The sequence below is a fragment of the Notolabrus celidotus genome, chromosome 3, assembly GCF_009762535.1.
Source record: "Notolabrus celidotus isolate fNotCel1 chromosome 3, fNotCel1.pri, whole genome shotgun sequence".
Lineage (NCBI taxonomy): Eukaryota > Metazoa > Chordata > Actinopteri > Labriformes > Labridae > Notolabrus > Notolabrus celidotus.
In genome coordinates, this window is record NC_048274.1 from 36,134,768 (window position 1) to 36,156,389 (window position 21,622).

Consider the following 21,622-nt stretch of genomic DNA (forward strand, 5'->3'; position numbering starts at 1 on the left):
TAATGCTAGCATGACAGTTGTGAGTACTAACAGCAGCCATGTTTGTTTGTGTTTTTAACTTTGACTATGATAATGTTTTGGTGAGGACCGGTTTTGAATCAGTCACGATCATATGGTCGAGAATCAGCGGCGCTCGTGCATGTGAGCGGGGGGGCGTCGTTTTGGAGGAGCTCCGAGGGAGGAGGGGAGGGGTTAGACGGAGTCATGAGGAAAAGCTACATTTAAATTCGTGCTGGTTTTCCGAGACTACCAACCCTAGCTTTAAAGTTCATGTTAGGAAGTTAAACAGATTGTATCTACTAATATCTCCTTCAAACAAACAGTATCATTCAAGTTTCTCTTGAAAACATGAATTATCATGTTGTTGACACAACATTTAAACGTATTATCCTGCCCCAAAATGTCTTTTTAAAAAACTTTGCATCAAAAATCTCCCTGAGAGTCAATTTGAATGGTAAAAGGAAGCAGACGGTGGTTCCGGTATGCATTTGCCCCATGTACAGAGTTCCTGGAGCAGGCCGCCCTGGTACGATTCCAGCTGGCAGCCCTTTGCTGCATTTTATTTCTTACTCACTCTGTCCAGTGTCATACTTTCATACACCCACTTTCCTATCCTCTGAATAAAAGGCATGTACTCCCAAAAAGAAACTTTTAAAAAATCTAAATATTTCACCCTGTCTGAAAGCAAATCTGCCATCCCTCCGTCTTCCCCTCTCATTTTCATACTCTTGCTGTGACTCAGTAGCATGAGATTCAATAACTCATTATCTCTGTCCATTAATTCCCAAGTCCATCATCTTACATGACATTAGAGTGTATTGCTTTTGCAGACATCCTACTAGGCAGATGTTTCACTGACAGTGAATCTATGATCCCTGGCCTTGCAGCTGTGTCTCGCGGCCGGGGCTGTTGTGTCTCGCAGCTCAGAGACAGCAACACACAGATGGTTTGATTTTTCCCCCCTCGTCACTTTGTTCAGATTGGAGTTATTTGCTACTCTTCATCAATTATGCAGCGCCGTAGCTTCTGTCTCCTCATCTGCATGCTTTCATATTCCCTTTGAAAAAAAGTGATTTACTCAGCATGATGGGGGAAATCACAAGTGCAGTTTCTTTGTGCTCCGTGAGGCTTTGTTTTATTATGTAAAACGTCCATATAAACCTACACAATAATGATAAAAGAGTATACAAAGCAAATTCCATCATGTTAATTTTTCTGTTGCACAAATCCTCTAATCAAAACCACAAAGAGCATATGCCCACGACAAACACATTGTTGTTCTGGAAGTCTTTCATCTATGACCTCTGTGGTCAAAGTTTGGGGACATTTAGGAAAGAGAAACTGCTTTGCTGAGGTTAGAGAAATATGTGGTCCTGGTCAGAGGAAACAAAAGTTGTGTTCAAGCCCTACCCAACCGCCTTCATATTAAGTTTTATCGAGGCTTCAATTTTTATGACTTTTGCTCTCTGCAAAGTGAACATCCATCCGTCCATTATCCATGCTGTTTATCTCATTTACAGTTGCAGGGGGCTTGACCCGATCTCAGCAGTCATTGGGCCAGAGGCAGGCTTCACCCTGAACAGGTCCCCAGCCTATCACAGGGCTGACACAAATGGACAAACAGGCAGTCACACTCACACTTTCACCCGAGGGCAATTTAGAGTCACCAATTAACTGAAATGTTTTTGGACTATAGACAGAGAACTCAATGAGAACCTCCAAATGCAAGAGAACATGCAAACATGAAATGGTCCCCAATCACGGCCGAGGATTCAAACTTTCCTGCCATGAGATAACGGCACTAACCACTGCAACACCATGCTGCCCCAAACTGGATATAGATTCATTAATAGCTAATGGATCACCTGTCTATCTGAACTAAAGAGACACTGAAACATCTCACCTGTGTAATGGAAATGGCATTACATGTCGAATATGGGGCCTTTTCTATGATATGGAGCACTGCTGCCATGTGTACATTAAGCTGAAAAAACAAATCAACCAGTCATTATTAGGGATGGGCATTTCATTATGTCATATTTATATATTCATATAATCATATATTTGAATTATTCAAATAATCCCCCCCTCCCCCAATCTTTCCCATTAACAGCCCGTTTGTGTGGCAGTCACGTTAACCAGCAGCAGGACGAGGTGCTGCTAGTAGTGGACACTGGCATCGTCTGTCCCAACCTTTATGTCAGTGTTTCTGTGATGCAACGTGGCGTGTGTGTTTACATGTTACAGCCATGCTCAGTCTCTGGAGATACGTGTTAGTAGTGTGAGATTCAGAAACGGTGATAATTGCCGCAACTGTCGCTCATGTTATCTTCTTTTGCTATTTAATGCAGTTAGAATTCTTCTTCTTCTGTAACTTAATGCAGTTAGCAAACAGCTTTAAGACGCTCTATAGCCACCGTCTGGTAGGAATACTGTATTACAACCAGGAACGGGTGAAAATGATGAAAAATTATACTTTTAAAATGAGAAAATATTCAAAGTAACTCTTTGATTTTTACTAAGTGAACGCATATTCGAATATTCGAAAATCATTGCCCATCCCTTGTCATTATCCATCTTGAAATCATAATCATAGCCTTTTGATGAATAACTGAGGGTAGCAGGTTTTAATAGTAGTCAAGCTGATTATATGTGACATAGCTGTGACACTAAATCTGTGACACTAAAATTAAAGATGTTTTAAATAAATGTTTCACTTCCTCGAACTGACTCTGATTCTTGAGAATTCAGCGTGAGGTTTTTGACTCGTGTTTTCAGGCAATACAGAGCACCAGTCCTGAGCTAACGTAGAGCTAACTGCTGTGTGTGTTCAACACAGTAGTGTGTAGAGCAGCTGACTGTATGTGTGTGTTAGGAACAGTGGATCACACATTGCATAACGTATGTGTTTAAACTATTTATATACAGCCAAATAAAACACTGCAACACAAAGTCTTTAGTTTATGGGTATTGAATCAGGCTCAGGTCAGGTGTGAACATGTTTCAATATCTACCGGGCTGAAGGGAAGCATGGCTAAATCAGTCCTACAGGTAACGTAGCAGTCACTCATTATCTGTCCAGCACCTGCAATCAAGCCAATGGGGGCATGAAGTAGGGCTGTCAACGAATATTCTAAATTCGAATATAAAAAAAAAAACGGAGATTCGATTGTGAAAATGAATATTCGACTGTGGAAAAAAACACATCAGCGGCTGCTTTGCGAGTGGGCGCACTGCATGACGGGTCAGGGACAGGTCACAGGAATCACACATGCACAGCGTGAAGCAGACGACAGAGAGAAATTCTTCCGTCCCCGGATCGTCAGTGCACTCTAAACGCGTCTTTTCCTCCGCTGGGAATACAGTGAATAAAAAGAGATCTGGCCTCTTCACATGTGGACTGTCTCGTGTTTTTGGCAAATAACCTGTCAGGCCTAAGACCCTACATTGACAGTGGACTAAAAGAGCCCGACAATCAGTGACACTGGGATAAAATGCAGTTTTTCCTCTCTTTTTTTTATACTAGCGCCAAGAATGTAAGTGGACTACTTTTTCGTTTTTAACTTCAATTAATGTGAATAATATTTGCTTCAATCACTGAATGAAGCCTGCCTATATTAGGGACAAGAGTGGGGACCTTTAATTGCTCGCACAAGTCTTGTTCAGCACTCACTCAGCGCATTACGCACAGAGTGGGGAGGGGGACGAGCGAGAGGTCTACGGTCTTAAAGGTGTTACGGTATAGACAATTAGGTCATTTAATTGTTTTTTAATGTGTAGGTATGTTTTAGGCATGTTATATCTTAAATAAAAACACATATACAAGTAGTTATGTCTCCTGGTATTAGTTTGTCCACCTGTTATTGACATAGTGCGCAAATATAGATATTCGAATGGTTCGAACCTATGGTTTTTTTTAGAGCGAATATTCAAACGTCATTTTGGAGCAATTTTGACAGCCCTAGCATGAAGGTGTCACTGCCCTAACCCTAACCCTAACCCTAACCCTAACCCTAGTGGGGGTAGGGTAGGGTTAGGGCAGTACTCTACAATGAGTAGATGGTTCTTCATTTTAAGTTAGGAAAATTAGTTCAACTGATTTTAAGGGGATGTTACTCTGCCAATTGGCGACCCAATAAAAACTGGCAGGTGGCCAATTTAGGTTGTGACCCTTAGTTTGGGAAAGGCTTTTTTTAAGGTATGTAATGTTTGTCTCAGAGGCTTTCTCAAAACTGGTCTTGGAATTTAAACAGCTTGTCACATCTTAAGTGACAGGACTAGTTCCATGTGTGAAACTGCAAAATTTCTCTATGTGAATCATTTTGACAAAGCCAGTTTGAAGGCCCAGCTCTGTGTATTTATCTCTTATGTGTCATTATTTAAAGCCAGTATGTACCAGGACAGTAAGCTCTACCTATGTACGTGAATGTGAATCATTGTCGCTGTGAAATTGACAACAGAGCAGACAATAGACAGCACCATTCTGCCTGTGTGAAGTGGAGACAGATAAAATAGCATTACTCTCTGAGGGTTATACATCCATCCTCCATGTTGATAAAAATGAGTTTGATCCTCTTTATGAAAACTTCAGTCCAGTCGATTACACATATGAAGCACTGTGAAATTAGCCCCTTTTGTTTGCTCCTTGCATTTCTCTTTTATCGTGTGAATTGGCTCGATTATACAACAAAAAAAATCGGGCTAATCCTCACATCCCTCCCTCCTGCCTCCACCCGTTCGCTCGCTCCCTCTGTCTCTCTTGCTGGATTTCCTCTGTTTTTCTGTCTTGCTGTGGGGGAAACAAAGGGAACAAAAGAGTGAGAGGAGACAGTAAGCTTCTCATCCACTGTAGTGAGTGCTGGAGAGCAGCTCCCAATGAAGTGCTAGACAGACTGGGTGGACTGGTGGTGCTCTGAGAACTGGGACAGAGGACTGTTGACAGTCACCCCGTGTCCAGAGTCAGGACCACATGAAACTGAGGATGACTGGAAGAAATAGAGTGGAAAAGAGGAAGAAAATACTCAATATATTTCTGGGTAGAAGTAATGAGGGATTATTATTGAAAGAGTAGTGGAAGATTGAAAGTTCACTGTACTCCACTGGATTAAAAACAGGATGGCAAAGCACAGTTTACCCACCACTTTGCAGGGCTGTCATAATATCAGATTTGCACCTCACAGTTATCGTTGCCAACATTATATTAGTATATTTATAGAAAACATAAGAAAAAAACAAAACATGCTATCAGTCAAATTGAGGGAAGTTCATGACCAGGGTGAAATGACATGTAACCTCATCAACTTTACAAATAAACTCATCCTCTTCTCATGTAATTCTGCATCCTTGTGCAAAAGCACCACGTCTTTTTCATGAGACTCACAAATTGGTGAGGAAACTTTTTTGAGTGTGCGTAGAGAACTTTGCTTTCGTCTGATAAATCCTCGATATGGGCTGCATAGGGATGGGTACCTTTCACATTTGAACCGGTATGGTACCGATACCCGGTACCTGGGAATCGGTACCGGTACCCAACGGTACCAATTTTTGGTACTTTTGTGTGTTTATGTGGTAATAAATGTTAATTTAAAAAAAAATTATAATCTCACATTTGTTTAATGTAGCATATTTATTTCATTTAACATGAAATGAACAGAAACAGGATTATATAGGTGATAATACATATTAGCTGACACGTGCTTGTGGCGTCTAATTGCTCTTTTGGGAGTTTGTCAATTAACGCACATGAATGTCTGCGGACGGGAAACAGTCAGTTCTCCGTCTCTTTATAATAACAGGACACACAACTTACTTGTTGGGCATTCACGCACACAGGAACGGTTATAAACAGGGCAGGTAGTCGGAGCAGGAGAGTCCTTCTCAACCATAGACTGTATAAAATAAACTGCGGTGAGTGCGCGCGCCCGTCAGCTGCAGGCTCCGTTTGGCGCGCTCCCGCGGAGATGCAGAGAGCAGAGAGCAGAGACGTCCACCCGATCAGTCTCTGACTTTATTACAGGGTGAAAGTATGGAAAATCGCCTCAACTTCCACTCCCTCACAGTCACAAGGATGCGTTCAGGTACCGAAACATGGTACCGTTTGATTTCATGTGAATCAGTACTCGGTAGTACCGATGGAATTCGGTCGGTACCTATAAAAGTACCGAATTCGGCACCCATCCCTAGGGCTGCAGTAGTAGCCCACACTGAATAAAGTCTAGCTAGCTGGTTACTGAGTCTTCTTCTTCTGCTGCTGCTGCTTCTTCTTTGGCCTCCCGTTGTTTTATGGGGTGTGACAACCATCCTTAAGAACCACTACCGTCCCCTACAATCAACCAATCACTGTATGCTTGCTTTTAGCACAATAACAATGTTCCTTCTTTTTTTTCAAAAGTTATCGTCAATACAGGTTTATTTCAGAAGCCTTTTTAAAACTGAAAAGGTTAACTTTTAAAGTGATTGACAAAAATGTCATTACATTACATTATACAGTATTTATACAAATTAATTATACACACAGATGGAAGACCAACAGCATCAAATCTGCTTTAAAATCTACTTTGATGCTGCTGGTGACTATCCTCGTAACACAGATCTCAAAAGTGATCCAATTGTTGTTTTCTGCACATCCTTTGCTTCTCTCCAAACACAAACTGACACAAGCAGACTGGTCTGCAGATGAATTCATCAAAATAGAAACAAATATAGGCAAAAACATGTTGATTCTGCTTCTTTATTTTACTCTGACACTTTGTTCATGTTATAAGATTTTTTGTTGTGGTAGGATGTTTATTTGTTGCCATTCTCCCTACACATCTCTGGGGAGTGATGCATTTTTTTTTATGGTTTTAGGGGTAATTGAATTAATTGGTTTTCACATGCTTGTCTCCTTAATTTTTGTAAATGATATGATATTTTTGTAACATAATATTTTTTCAATCTTGCGCATACTTGTTCTAAATATCTCCTGCCGTTCTCACTGATTTTGCTTGTGGGGGGTCATTTAATATCCTAACCTTATCAACCTTCTAATTTATGTACACAGCTAAGGAAAGATGGAGGTAGAGAGAGAGAGAAAGGATGGAGTAGTGGCGAGTCAAAAATGGGATGGAGGAACTGAAATAAAACATTGGAGATGTTACTGAGAGGAAGAAAGACTGAGAGGAGCTTTACCATAAACAGTTTCTGGAGTTAGGAGTTACAGCAGGACTGACAGTCGAATCTGCCAACCATAACAGTAACCATAGTGTTATTATTTTATTGTGATAGTGATCTAAATGTTATTATTAATTCCTTGTCCTAGCTGATACAATTTGACACACGTGTTTGCTTCATATTAGTCATCGTTCATCATAAAATACTTTTTCCCCTGAGTATAAATACCAACTTTCTCAAAATCCAAACAGCCTGAATATTTAATTTAATGCTTTTCATGCTACCAGTGCAGTTTTTAGGATCAAGTGAATTTTACAAATTAAGAGCATGTAAACAAATAAATGGTGCTTTGATTGAGCAATTTGATCAGTTAACAATGTTTACTCATCTCTTAAAAGTAGGCCACCTGCGAGCAATACATTGTTCTTCAGTGAATAAGACTGGGAGGGGGCAGCACTAGCTGGCCAGTGAGGATTTATACTGACTACAAAAGAAGGAGGAAGTAAGGGAGGGTGTGAAGGAAGTAGAAAAGGTGGGATATCAAGGTGAATAGTGCAAAGTTTACTAATTTTAGCTCCTAAATGGATGATGAAATGTTTTGAATTGGTAATTGTGATACACCACACTAGATGCTTGACTGATATTGAAATGAATAGGGTGTGTTTACACAGGGTTGCAGCAGTGGTTTGTGTGTTTGAATCTATATGTGTGTGTCTGTGTCTCAGTGTGTTAGAGGCGGTCATGCATGCCCTGCTGAGGTTTTCAGTGACACAGGAAGTGGTGATGTAATTGTACACAATCCAAAAGCTTTTTCACACACTCACTGTCTCCTGCTCCGTGTCTCTCACACAATGACGTCTCTGCCCCTCGGCCATCGTGATGTTCCCACTCCCACAATCATGTGAGCGCAGAGGTTATGGTCACGCTCTTTCAGCTGAAACACTCAAGCTATAGACACATTTTTTTGTGCAGCAAGATGCTTGCAGGCTGAGAGCTTTGTAACCTCTTTTACTGCACCATTTCAGTTTTCCAGTCGTGCCTTAAAGCAGCAGTTATCAAGCAGCAGACATGACTATTTAAGACAAGCTGTCCTTTTGTTAACGCTATTAAAGCTGCTAAAAGACGGCGGTCTGAGTCATCTGTCCAGAAGACCCCAGTTGACTCCCAGTTCATGAGTGCTTCACATTGATTTTTGCTGCGTCATCATTCACAGAGCAGTGCAGGGGAGCCAATGAGCTGGGCTGTTTGTATAAGGATTTTACAGTGACATGAATTATACACAGAGCTCTTCTCTTCTAAGAGAGAGAAAAAAATATATATAAAAATTTAAAAAAAAAAAAATCTGAACAAAGCATTTTTAACTTTGGGGGCTGAGCTGCTTCAAGCTTTAGCTCAGCATTCCGCTTTGATAACCTAAGATCCTGACATAGTTTCACCAGATTTCCTCCCTTGGTTAAATAATATTGTCAAAACAGTAGCATTGCCTGAAATAAAAAAGTAACCGCATGGACACAACTAGCTGTCATAGAAAGTGATAAGAGTGTGAAAGATGAAACTAAAACTGAAACTTTAGTGAGGTGCTAAATAGGGTTGCAAAATTCCGGGAATTTTCAAAGTTGGAAACTTTCCATGGGAATTAACGTGAATGTATGGGAATAAACGGGAATAAACCAGGACTTTACTAAATTGAAGGTTGGCTCTTAATATGGAACTTAAATATAGTTGGGGAAAATATATTTTAGCATAATCCTGAATAAACAACCAGATTTCATGCAAGTACAATTGAATATCTATGCTATTTCTCAATCACATGCACATAGCACACTGCTTACTGCAGGGCTATTGAAACCATGCCCCCTACATGCACTGTGCATTCCTCCATCACATGCACAGATGATTTCTAGAATGATTTCTAGCTTGAGGGAAGATGCCTTTTCATTTAACATTTTGAATGGGACTTTGTTGGGATTGCAAATATTTGTGCTTGGATATGATACCTTTCCATTAAAATACCCTCAATTCCCAGTTAATTCCCATAAATTCCCATGGAAAGTTTCCAATTTGGAATATTTCCAAAATTCCCCAGCTTAACTTCCCGTGGAAATTTACCGGAAATTTTCCACCCCTTTGCAACCCTAGTGCAAAACAGAAAGAAACAAATAGTTCAAGCTTTGTGTGAACAAGCCAAATCTGTGATTCCTGATTTCTCTAAATACCCTAATACTGAGAGCTAATGTCATGATGCTTGTTTCTTGACCTAGCTACCTTCATCCACTGACATCTGTAGCTAGGTGAAATTTATCAGTATCTACTTCACTATTAGTGATACTCTTTCTGCTTTAGTACTTTGTATGACACCCGGATTAATGATTTCATTTTATTGACTGATGTCATTTCACAACAAAGGCCATGTTATGTTGTATAGCTTGTAAGGTGTCGATTTGACCTACATTCCTTGTTTTCTAACTACTGGATATGTGAAAGTGCCTCAAAGGGTTGATGAACATAAGGGAGGCTGCGGCGGTTAGTGCAGTTGCCAACTGCAAGGTTCCTGGTTCCCAGCTGGAGCCTGTTTGTGTGGAGCTTGCATATGTGGGTTTTCTCTGGGCGGTAGGTTGTTGGACTACTCACCTAAGCCTACTCTGAACTGTCTGTAGGTGTGAGTGTGTCTGGTCATCTTTCTATACAGTATGTTGGCCATGTGTTTGGCTCCAGATTGTACCCTGCCTCTCGCCCAAAGACAGCTGGGACAGTCATTGTGATCCAAAACAAGATAACCATCATGAGTAAGGGGCATTTTTTTTGTCGGTGAGATAAAATATGTGATCAAATGTGCTTTTTGAGTTTTCTTGGTCGTTGTTACGAAGTTAGAGATGGGTGCAATTTACCTTTTGCAAGTCCAAATCAAGTTTCAAGTCTCTTAGGGGCAAGTCTCAAGTTTCTTATAGTTTCAGTTAATACCAAAAACAAACAAAAAACAGTCATAACATGGGGAGCACCCCTAGCTATCCCTTGATCCACTGTTGACACGTGCACCTCTGCACATCTCTTTTAGCGTGTCCTGCCAGCTTCCCCCTGTTCCTTTAACTTTGTCTGCTTTTTTGACTTATCAGCAGCACGTTTGATAAAGACGCCTTGATAAATATGTCATTGTTCAGATCACTCCTGATCCGTGTGTGAATGATGCTCTTGAATGCATGGTTTAAAACTAGTAGTGCAGCAACCAGCTACCCAACACTGTTGAAACAGGGTTATGATAAGCCTTATACTGAACACAAGACACTGACCTCAATCATTGCATTAACAGCAGCAATGTACTGAAAGATGATCTGAAAGAGGTGTCTTTCTGTCTCTTGGGTCACCTGCAATGTAGACATGATAAATCAGATTGAGCATCCTGCCCAGTTATGGTCTGTGAGTGGGAAACAATTTATTCTTGCAGCTACATGTGATGTGTTTGTCATCGTGTCAGCTGTGTCTGTTTGCATACCAGATGCAGAAGTTTACGCATCACAGAAGGGGATGATATTCAGCTCCTAACATTGATGAGACAGTCAGAGTCGAGTATCGAACCTTTAAGGATCAAGTCTAAGTTATGTTAGTGTGCAACTTTAGTGTGACTTGAGTCCAAGTCTGCACCGATAGTGTTCCCCACACATCGAGCAGACCTGAGTGGCCTGTTAAGGGTATTTGCTGATCATTTCAGTGTTTCTATTGTTTGTCCATATAAGATAGGTGTCTGCTATTAATAAGAACATTGATGATATTTCTCTCTCTCTATTCCTTACATACATTATAAAAGTGTAGTGTCTCTTCACCTGTTCTGGAGGCAACAGAGAAAGAGATACAACAGACAAAGTTAGGACAGCTTATGTCTCTTCAGTGCTAACTAGAAGTTGGAAAAAATATCCATACAGCAATATATCATTGTGAGACATGAGATATTGGATTTACATGTTTAATGTTATTACACCAATGTGTCTAAGATTTACATTTACATGTACAGCACATCCTGCAGGATTACTACCGTGTTCATCATGCTGTACATGTTCACACTCCTGCTCCATTTCCTTGGTTCTCCTTCATATGAAAGTGAGTTTGGTCAAAGGTTAAAATGTTTCAGGTCGTCCTTAGATGCCTAAGGTAATCCTCAGAGTGTGTGTGGGAACAGCCTGCATGGTTAGTATCATTTTTCACACACGCACTCACACCCTCAATCATCACTCGGTCACTTGCCACCAGCGTCTTTACTGGATTGAAATGCCTGAAATATGCTAATGAGATGCGGGGTGCTCATATTTTTCATTTCGTGGGTGTGTGTGAGTGTGTGTGTGTTGGGGGTGTGTGTGTACAAGGAGGAGGGTTGCACTTTGCGTTATCTCCTATCCACACTACTTAAGCTGCATGGGGCACTTCAAACAGCCTGCAAAGGAAGGGAGCAGGGTGAGAGCGCGAGTGTGTGTGTGTGTGTGTGTGTGTGGTGCGTGGTGGGGGTAGCTTTCTGTACCAAGGGGAAATGGGACTGTGATTTCAGACCAAATTAAACCACATCAAACAGGCCAGATCAAAGAGTGCACAGCCCTCACTGTCTGTGCCAGTCTGACATCACGACAGGATGCCCCACCCCCAGCACACACGCACAAAAACACACAGAACACACACATTTCCTTCTTTCTTGCCCCTGGTTTGCCTCCTTTAAAAACTCTTTGTGTTTCCTTAAGTCCCTCTTTCAGTATTTATTAGTAAAAATCAACTTCTGGTTGCTGTAGAAGATATTTTGGAGTCAAGATATTTTAGTCACTCACCCCCCCCCATACACACAATTATCAAGCATGTAACAGGGTTAAAAGTTAAACTGGATCAAGTGTAATGTAATATGAGTGAGGTGTGTGTGTGTGTGTGCTTGTGTGCATGTGTGTGTGTGTGTGTGTGTGTGGGATGAGATATATGAGTCTGTATAAAGGTGGGATGATGGGGGAGCAGCATCCATTAGAGACACAGATCTGAATTGTGTTCCTGGCTGCTCCAGTTGAACCCTTTGATGCTGCCTGATGCCAGCAGATGTCAAGTGTTCTGTATATACAGTATATGTGTGTGCGTGCGTGTGCGTGCGTGTGTGTGTGTGTGTGTGTTTTGGTAGATACAGTCAGCTTCATAAGGAGGAGAGGGGGTGCTGCAGTTTTGGGGGATAAGGGGAGAGGTTGAAAAAGGGTGATAAAGGAGGGTATGGGGTGTGAAGCAGGGAGTGGGATGAAGGGGTGTGTGGGTGGAGTTTAGTACAAAGAGAATTCTGAATTCATGACAGAAGTTGATAAAAGGTGGAGAGGTTCAGAGGAGGACAAAGAGTGTAGGGCTTGGTAAAATATTTGACTTTATTGTTTTTGGCATACCTTTATTGATAGGATAGGACAGAGGATGATGATGATGATGATGATGATGAGGAGGAGGAAGAGGAGGAGGAGGAGGAGGAGGAGGAGGAGGAGGAGGAGGAGGAGGAAACTGGCGAGAGAGGGTCAGATATGAGCCAGGGGTCTGCCTTCTCCGAGGGGCCTAGCCTCAGACTATATCTAAAAAAAACGCTTCCACTTCAAAGTCTGGAGTGAAGTTTGTTAGAATAGAATATACATTTTTGTTGAAATGTTGTATCAGTGAATGTGTTTTATCTGTCAGTACTAATGTGTATTGTTGTCTGTGTGTCCTCAGTGCTCCTATCCTGTGTGGGAGGACTTCAGCGCCAAGGCCACCAAGCTGCATTCCCAGCTCCGGTGAGTTTCTCTTACAACACCACATAAAAAAACAGTCAAACAAACAAGATGTATCAATATTCTTTTGATATTTTTTTCAGTTATGGGTAAAATAAACAGACAATATACTGTATAATGAAATATGACTTCAGACCTGCTGTACTGTTTTCTTTATTTCTCTTATACTGGTGACAGATTTTCTTTTTGTTCACAAGAACTCATTCTTTTACAGTGATTTGCATAAATGTACTTTAAAAATCATTCAGACTACTATTTGATGTCATGCACATTTAGTAATATCATTGGATATTAATCTTTACTTTAAATAATATCTGAATGGATGAATAAATGCCTCTGCTGTAAGGGTTTTAGCTTATTTCCAGTAAAAAAAATACCATCATCATGATATCAGCAACAAATAACTGACAAGTCCAATTAAACATACTTTTTCATGATGTTGTAAGCAAAAGTAAAGACCTGAATTACTTGTAGTGAGAAAGAAAACTAACCATGGTGTGAGCAAAATGTACATGTTCAGTTTTTTTGAGTTAAGACATCCTTCTTTTTTCAAGAACAGAAGATACTGAGTAGACTTTTCCAAGATCAGTTTATAGGAAACAGAACTGAACATTACAATTGTCTATGATTTTTAAGTATGTATGTATAAATAAAGCATGCTACTGTTTTTATGTAGCTGTGGACAGGGAGCATAAAGCTGTAGAGGTTGAAAATAATGGTATCACTTCAATACAGCATCACTTTTTTTTTTAATTCACCCCTATCAAAGTCATTGATTCAGTCACTAAATCAATATTATACTGGTGGTAAACCTGCCCACTGAACATACAAACCAGTCAGTAGTGGATGCTTATGAAGAAAACCTGAACCATCAGACTCTTGATGTGAAGTAATGAGTGTTTTCTGTTGACGTAGAACCACTGTGCTGGCTGCTGTGGCCTTCCTGGATGCCTTTCAGAAGGTGGCAGACATGGCTACTAATACTAGAGGTAAGGCAACACCTGTGTGTGTCTGTGTGTGTGTGTGTGTGTGTGTGCGTGTGTGTGTGTGTGTGTGTGTGTGTGTGTGTGTGTCAGAAAATATACACAGCTGTGTTCTCCGGTATTGCTCCTCTGGAGCAGCCTCCACATGGCGGCACTGTCAGGAATGTGGTTGCGATATCATCAAGCTGTCGACTAAATTCCCCGCTGACTGATGAAAGTGTTTCCAGCAGCCTCCAGATACACTTTGTTCACAAACTTCAAAGCATCCGCACTGCACTATTTACTCAGACAAACACGATGAAGAAGTCAACACAAGGAATCTCTGCAGTAGCAGGAGAAACATTTTTAGACTTCTTAATGCAATAGATCAGTTTGGGGTTCAAGTGGGTAGCGGACAGGATGAGTTTTTTGGATGGCGGGGCTTTTTGCTGGAAGATGTTGTTGTTGACAGTTTATGCAAGGTCATCATATCTGTTAATGAGACTAAACATCATGAGTGCAGTCATTTAGCAACACGTTCTCACGTCCAGTTCATCAATTTCAGAAGCTTTGTTCCCTGACACCTCAGTTTCAGATTTGCACGCACAGGACACCATCAAGACAGCAGTGATGGATATTCAACTTCCAGACTGCACCTTTTATGAGTTTTGGACTTGCAGCATTAACAAACACCCTGTGGGGTGCTGGTGCCATATATGAACATCCCTTTGGTAGCTGAAGGGCATGATGTAATTTAAATGTTATATCAAAGGAGAGTGAATGAATACTGATGCTCCTGACCTACAAAAGCAAACCAGACCATCAGCAACATGACTGAATATGCGGTCATTTTTAACGCTCGTGACTACAGCTGCTGGGTCAATGTCAGATGAAGTTTTAAACAGTATGATGCTGAATCAGCCTTTATTTATTATTACACTATCCACAGCAAAGATTCACTATGGCTTTGCTCAAAAACACTTACTACTCACCATACAGTGTGCTGTAAGGGGAATTTGCTAATTTGTGATGGTGTGTGAATTATGGGTCAACATAACTTTTCCCTACAGTGGACTCATTGTGTCCCACAATGCATAGTGAAAAGTATGGCCGATGGTCACTAACCTAGCAATATGTACCATCATGTGATCAAAGATTGTGAGGATCGCAGCCAGAAAAGTACATTTCTGTACGCATTTTGTCTGAAATGAAGCTGTTTTGCCACAGATGTGTCACTTTCTCCTTATGATGATGATGGTGATGATGATGATGATGATGATGATGATGAAAGGAGACTGTAATCAGCGTGCATGAGACGAATAAATGTGTTGTGGCCCAAAATCAGGGTTACGGTATATTTAAAAAATCTATTAATTCATAAGCTTAAATTATTTGTAAAATCCACTCAGTATTTTATAAGTGATCACTAAAGTTCATGCCATAGTTTTATTGATCTTGGACAGTGCTACTTTACTCCTTTCAATTATGTGATAGCAATGATGTCATTATCGGCGTCCAGAAAGATGGCAAGTGGTTTGTGAAAGTTGTTTGAGCTCACGAATTAGTCTACTACATGAAACTCAGCAGGAAGGTAGTGAGGAAAAGTGAGTGGCTTTGTGATTTCAGATATAGCCCAGGAGTTTAATGATTGACTGTTAATCAAGAGCAGGATGAAACTTTTTATCAGACAAACCCTTAGCACTGATCTTGCCCTGGACATGTGTAAGGACTGGAGTGTTGTCTGAAAACTGCTATAGCTCCCTAAGGAAACTTTCAGTTTGCATCAAATTTGGATCGGTCCACAGGCGATGCCGAATTTGATACAAACTGAAAGTTTCCTACAGGAGCTCTAGCATAATGAACGAATAATACACCAAAATAATGCACTTAGTTATATTCAAAAGACGTCATACTTTTATAAATGAAGTTGACACTGATAGGTTTACACCCAGGAATTCAACCCCATCCTGGGTACAAGCTTCATTTTTGTTTGACTCATCACTCCAGTCACCCCTAGCTGCCACTTTTCAGACTTCAGCCTTCTGCTGTTTAACCTGAGTTCAATATTTAATCATATCAGTAAACACTTTCATGTTTGAAAGTGTTGGACCACTAAATGAGCTGCTGGATTTGACTTGCTGGGAGTGAGAACGGGCTGCAGATGGATTGGATTTTCAGCTTTTTCTTGACGCTCTTGATATCCACTGTGTGGGCTTAAAGCTGGGCTCCGGTTCTGATGTGTGTGGGCTGAGAGCTGAGAAGGTCAGACAAACACTCTGCGCCCACTGAGGGCAATCTGAACGCTGTGGCAAACTGAGGGAAGAGACGGCTGAGGCTGTGATAGAGGGAACTTCTCCTCCTGTTGTATATTATTAGATGCAGCTGCCAGACAGTGTGTGTGTGTGTGTGCGTGTGTGCGTGTGTGTGTGTGTTTGCAGCCCCAGGTGGGATCTTACAGAGGAGGATGCAGGAAGAGACTCGTGCTGCTTTTACAGGCCAGACAGGAAATCACTGAGCTCTGTCAGCTCATTACATATGCTGCTACCCCTGCCACACACACACAGACACACGCACACACGCACACACACACACACACACACACACACACACACACACAGAGTCTAAAATAAAACATAAATGAAGTTTGCACGAAGATGCAGCGTGTGCATCAGAGGCTCTTTGTACTTTCTGTACTGATGAGTCACTCCTGCTCGAGTCCATTTGTCACATTGCTGCACAGTGCTCTGCTCTTTCTCAGTCTGTGATGTTCTCTAATAGATTCGTTAAATGGATGGAGGCAGAAGACGGCAGCAATAATGATGCTCTCTGTCTTCCTGCCATTCTCTATATCAATGTGCTACTTATTACAGCATGTGTGTGTGTGTGTGTGTGTGTGTGTGTGTGTGTGTGTGTGTGTGTAAGGCAAGCCCAAAGGGTACTGATGATCCTGCGCTCTGCTTTTGTACTGACTCTCCTCTTTATGTGCCTGTGCTGGCTGTTTCCATTTAGCGTGACAACCACATTTTATTTTCACTGAGGAATATTCATCAGCTGCGTAAACAAAATAAAAATAAAGCTTGCTGATGATCATACTCAGAACATTTCTGGGAGTCATAATGGCCACGCTTTTGAAGTCTAAAGGCATTGCAGAGCTATTAAATATATTGACACTGAATCAAGATGAACACTTTAAGTCTGTGGCTGATCTTTACAGAGACTTCTCTCAGGAGTCTGGTTGAGAGATTAGTTAGCAGGAATTATTATGCACTATGGAGAGTCACAGAAGTATTGGAAAGGCTGTTTCTGATATGAAACAAGTGTAAAAGTTGCTGTATAATATATAATGCAGAAGACTTTGCTATATTCTAACTGCTTAAGAAAGCAACCTTCTGAGAACCTCTACGTTTTCATTTTCTTATTAGTTCAGCTTTGAAGGAAGATCTGGGCTGAAATGATCCATCTACAATATTCACTCTATTAGCTGCCATATTGGTGATCAAATATGTCCCTCCAAAATTGACAACAGTCTAAAACATCGGATATCTGTCAGGATCTTCTCTTTGCTGTGGAGGCATTGCCCTTTAGATAGCACTGTTCATTTGTCCAGCATTTCTACAGAGACGGAAATACCAACACACCTGTCTTAGCTGATGCACCAACATGCTCTGGTTCTATCATTGAGGTCAACACTCTGGATGACAGAGCTTTTGTGGTGGCTGTTCCCATCCTGTGGAACACTCTAGCTTTTGACATTAGAACTGCACAGACCTTTGAGAACTTTGAATCTCTGTTACCTCTTTGTGTTGGCTTTTGACTCCAGTTGAGCTAGTCATCCTGACATAAATGTAACTATATTTTTCTCTAATCTATTGTTTATTTATTGTGTAAGTTATTGCACTTTTATTGTTCATGTTTACCCCAAAACTATTAACATGTATTATTTTATTTAATACTGTGGCAACTGGTTGCTCTAAATGTGCCGTATAAATAAACTTTGACTTGACTCGACTTGAAATATTGTGTGACTACAAATTCAATCAGATACAAGAGATTATTACAGATATTCTATAACCAAAACACTGATTGTATGAATCGTTTTCTGGCTCCATGAAAAGTTTTTTGTTCCCAATATTACTGCCATCTGTGTTTGAAATAGCAGCTGTCTTCTTCATATCAAAATGATCCAGTGGAGGTGGTTCTGGCATCTGAACCACCAAGGGATGTCTAGGTCTACTTGCTTAGCCTGTTGCCATTGTGACCCTGGATAAGTGGGATTAAAAGGATGGATGGATGGACTATGGAGTAAGAGACAAAGGCATGATCCTTGCAACCTAACAGACATACAGGAAATAACTTTCAGTAGGCCATCTCCTTGGAGTGACTCTGATTGTACATTGTAAACATGTTAGCATCATCATGTGAGGATATTAGCATCGTATTATTAGCATTTAGCTCAAAGCATTGCAGAGCTCAGTGAGGAGCTAGACTTGGTGCAACCTACAAACTTGCGCCAGCCTATTCTTTTTTACATTTTCTGAAAGGTCCTATGACGAAGTGGATCTGAGCAATGAAATAACATTTTCTGCAGAAGTTAGGAAACATGAGCTCCTTTGACTTTCAGAAAAAATACCCATGAGCTCCAGAAATGTTGGGAACAGGGAACGTAAATCTAGATTATCCACAGTCATGTGCCATGTAATTTTTAATACTCTATTTCTGTTGGATTATTTAAAATTCTTCACAGTAAAGGGACTTGTGTTTGTTCCTGCTGGATCAGAGCCAGGCCTTGTTTTCAGCTGATGTAAAGACACCAAGTACATTCAGTTTCCCTATAAAGCCGTTGAAGTTGGAAGAGGAAGTTAAGTGGGTGACAGAAACAGTTTTTCCTGTGAGTGATGGTGTGTGTGTGTGAAACACAGATTTAGCAAGTAGGTGAAATCCAGCAGGAGGAAATGTGTGAATGTGTGTGAGTCCCCTGGTGTGGGGTGAACCTGAGTTCACTCTCAGATGTGCTCTCCTCTCCCCTCATGTGACCCACACAGTCATTCTCCCCTGGGCACACAACTGCATGTGAGTGTGTGTGTGTGAGTGTGGTTAGTGTGTCCCATATTAATGACCTATTTATCTGTCGCTTTTTTTAACAACTCCTCTTCATCACTCTCTCAGTATAACACAGTCACAGATGTCCAGTCTAGACAAACAGTTTGTACTCAGTTTTAGGATTTTGAATATGACTGATTTTGTGTCTCTTTCCTCTTGGCTGGAAAAGTGTGACTTTTTTTTGGTAAAAATGCTGAAAATTAGCACATTGAAGATTGAGTGTCCAAATTCGGCTGCTCCTCCATCTGTGTTTTAAAGCTGCCAGGTTCATTGATCTCATTGGCCGTTCTGGTGCAGAGTTGGACCACAGACTCTGTCTCTCAGTACAGATAATGATAATACAACTGCTTAATACATGCACACTAACAAACAGAGACATTTACAACTTTTGTTTACTCACTTATCTTTTTAAGTATTTTGATCATTGAAGAACTCAGATCTGTGTGTGAGATCTTTTAGTGTCTCGTTTCTTTTCAAACCAGCCTCAGATTGTTTGAATTGAAGCTTCACATCTGTGATAAAACTAAAGTAGAGGGCCCATAAATAGATTGCTGCAGACTTAATTGCTGATAATTCATTTCTTAGATCATGCAGAAATATTTCCAGGAGAACCACACTTGGTGAAAACCCTTTTCTTTTTGAAGTAACTCTTTGTGAGATTTTGAATCTGTGCCTTTCTTGACTTTGTTGTGCATTCTTTTGTCTGATAATAGCCGCATCTTTGTGCCACTACTCTCGTCATAAACTGGTGCAATTTCAAATATATCCATCTAATTTACTAAAGATTTACTAAAATGTGTGAAATAAAAAAAATCACCACATTATAACACTTCACTTCAGTTGTACCATATTTTCACAAAACCCTTGAAGTGGACTCTTTATTCTAACATTCATCATCTAAATAGCACTCAAACATTTTTCATTTCCAGTGTGCACAAAGGTTAAATGGAAATAGTAGAAGAATATAATTTCAAAAGCTCTCATTTAAAGCTGGGGTTGGTAATCAGATTTAGATCCACTTTTTGTTATACTGGTTAAAATGATCTTTCTGTCCTGATGGTAATCAATACATAATGTGTTCTTAAAAAAAGAGGTAAAAAAAAGCTGCTATCTACAGCCGGAGTAAACCTGGGAAAACACCAACCAATCCCTGCCATCAGGAGCTAAATGATGAAACCAATCAAATCCCATCCTGCCGTTCTGCCCGCCTCCTGCGCATACATTACATGTTTGTTTGTGTTTTTAACTTTCACTATGAGAATGTTTTGGTGTTTTCTTACATGAGTTCGACGTAGTGCAAAACACAAACCATGTGCTGAGGACCGGTTTTGAATCAGTCACCATCATATGGTCGTGAATCAGTGGCGCTCGTGCATGTGAGCTGGGGCGCCGTTTTGGAGAAGCTCCAAGGGGAGGGGGGGAGGGGTTAGACTGAGTCCTGAGGAAATGCTACATTCAGATTCATGCTAGTTTTCCATGACTACCAACCTTTAAGAATACAAATTGTAATACTAAGACAGCATAATACACAGCTCTGTCTCTAAGGTCTTACTATCACTACCCGTTGATATATTTACATTGAACCCTATAATAATAATTGTGTCACATCATGTTACATTTCACATATCATTACAGTGTAGTGGAAGCATGAGAGGCACAAGACCTTGACAAACAGCACAATCCTCACATACAGACACACTTATCTACATACAAAGTACACAGCAGTGTTCTGTACTGGCAGCTCTGATGTTTAAAGTGACTGTTTCACCTTTCTGACTCACTGTGATGTCAATTCAGTGGCAGAATGACTTCACCCCTCCATCCCGCCTCCATGCGTTTTACATGACAGACAAAGCTTAACAGAGTTGTAGTAGACCCGTCTTGAACATGAAACCTTGTTGCTGTTAAGTAATGTTTTGGGAGACATAAAAATAAGTGTCTGAAAAACTCATGTAACTTGAGAGTTGGTCACTGGTGATTTGGCACATGACTCTGAGAAGTCTTTAACACTAAAGGGAAACAGTTGTGTACCTTTTTTCTATTTTTACTGTGTCTGTCTTTATTCTCCTGGTGGCATTAATATTTTTAGTGTGTGTGTCTGTCTGACTCTGTCTCCCTCTCTTTATATTCTGCACACTCTCTCTCTGCAGCAGCAGCAGCAGCAGCAGCAGTAAAACTGGGGTCATTCCCAGGACTCTCACTATGCACAGTTGGCACACGGAACAGCAGTAAAGTGCCACTGTGTGTGTGTGTGTGTGTGTGTGTGTGTGTGAGAGAGAGAGAGGGAGACAGAGACAGAGAGGGAGAGAGAGAGAGATGATGAGGATGATGATCTGATGGTACAGAATGTCTTGTGGTTTTATTGCCAGACTGCCTGCCTGCATCTTATTACAAGGTTTCGGAATGAATATCATAAATCTTATTAATACCCACACACATACACACACACACACACACACACACAAACACACACACATATATACACTTATAAGCATGCATGCTGTCATGCATGCAAATACAGAGCTGCATCCACTTCATCCTTCAGCCTGTGAAATAGTGAGATAACCAAGTCTGCACTCTGACATCAGGTTCAGCTGCATTTTCAATGTGGATTAACCGAAGTGTAATTTAAGGACCATATTTAGT

At 40.8% G+C, this 21,622-nt stretch overlaps 1 protein-coding gene across 1 annotated transcript in view; it reads left to right on the plus strand.

Moving 5' to 3' along the window:
* mtss1lb (MTSS I-BAR domain containing 2b) overlaps positions 1 to 21,622 on the plus strand; it is a 113,352-nt gene that overhangs the window by 17,745 nt on the left and 73,985 nt on the right. The window contains exons 2-3 of the mRNA XM_034681033.1: positions 12,856 to 12,917; positions 13,830 to 13,903. Coding sequence (XP_034536924.1) covers positions 12,856 to 12,917; positions 13,830 to 13,903 — 136 coding nt within the window. The remainder of the gene's footprint in view (positions 1 to 12,855; positions 12,918 to 13,829; positions 13,904 to 21,622) is intronic.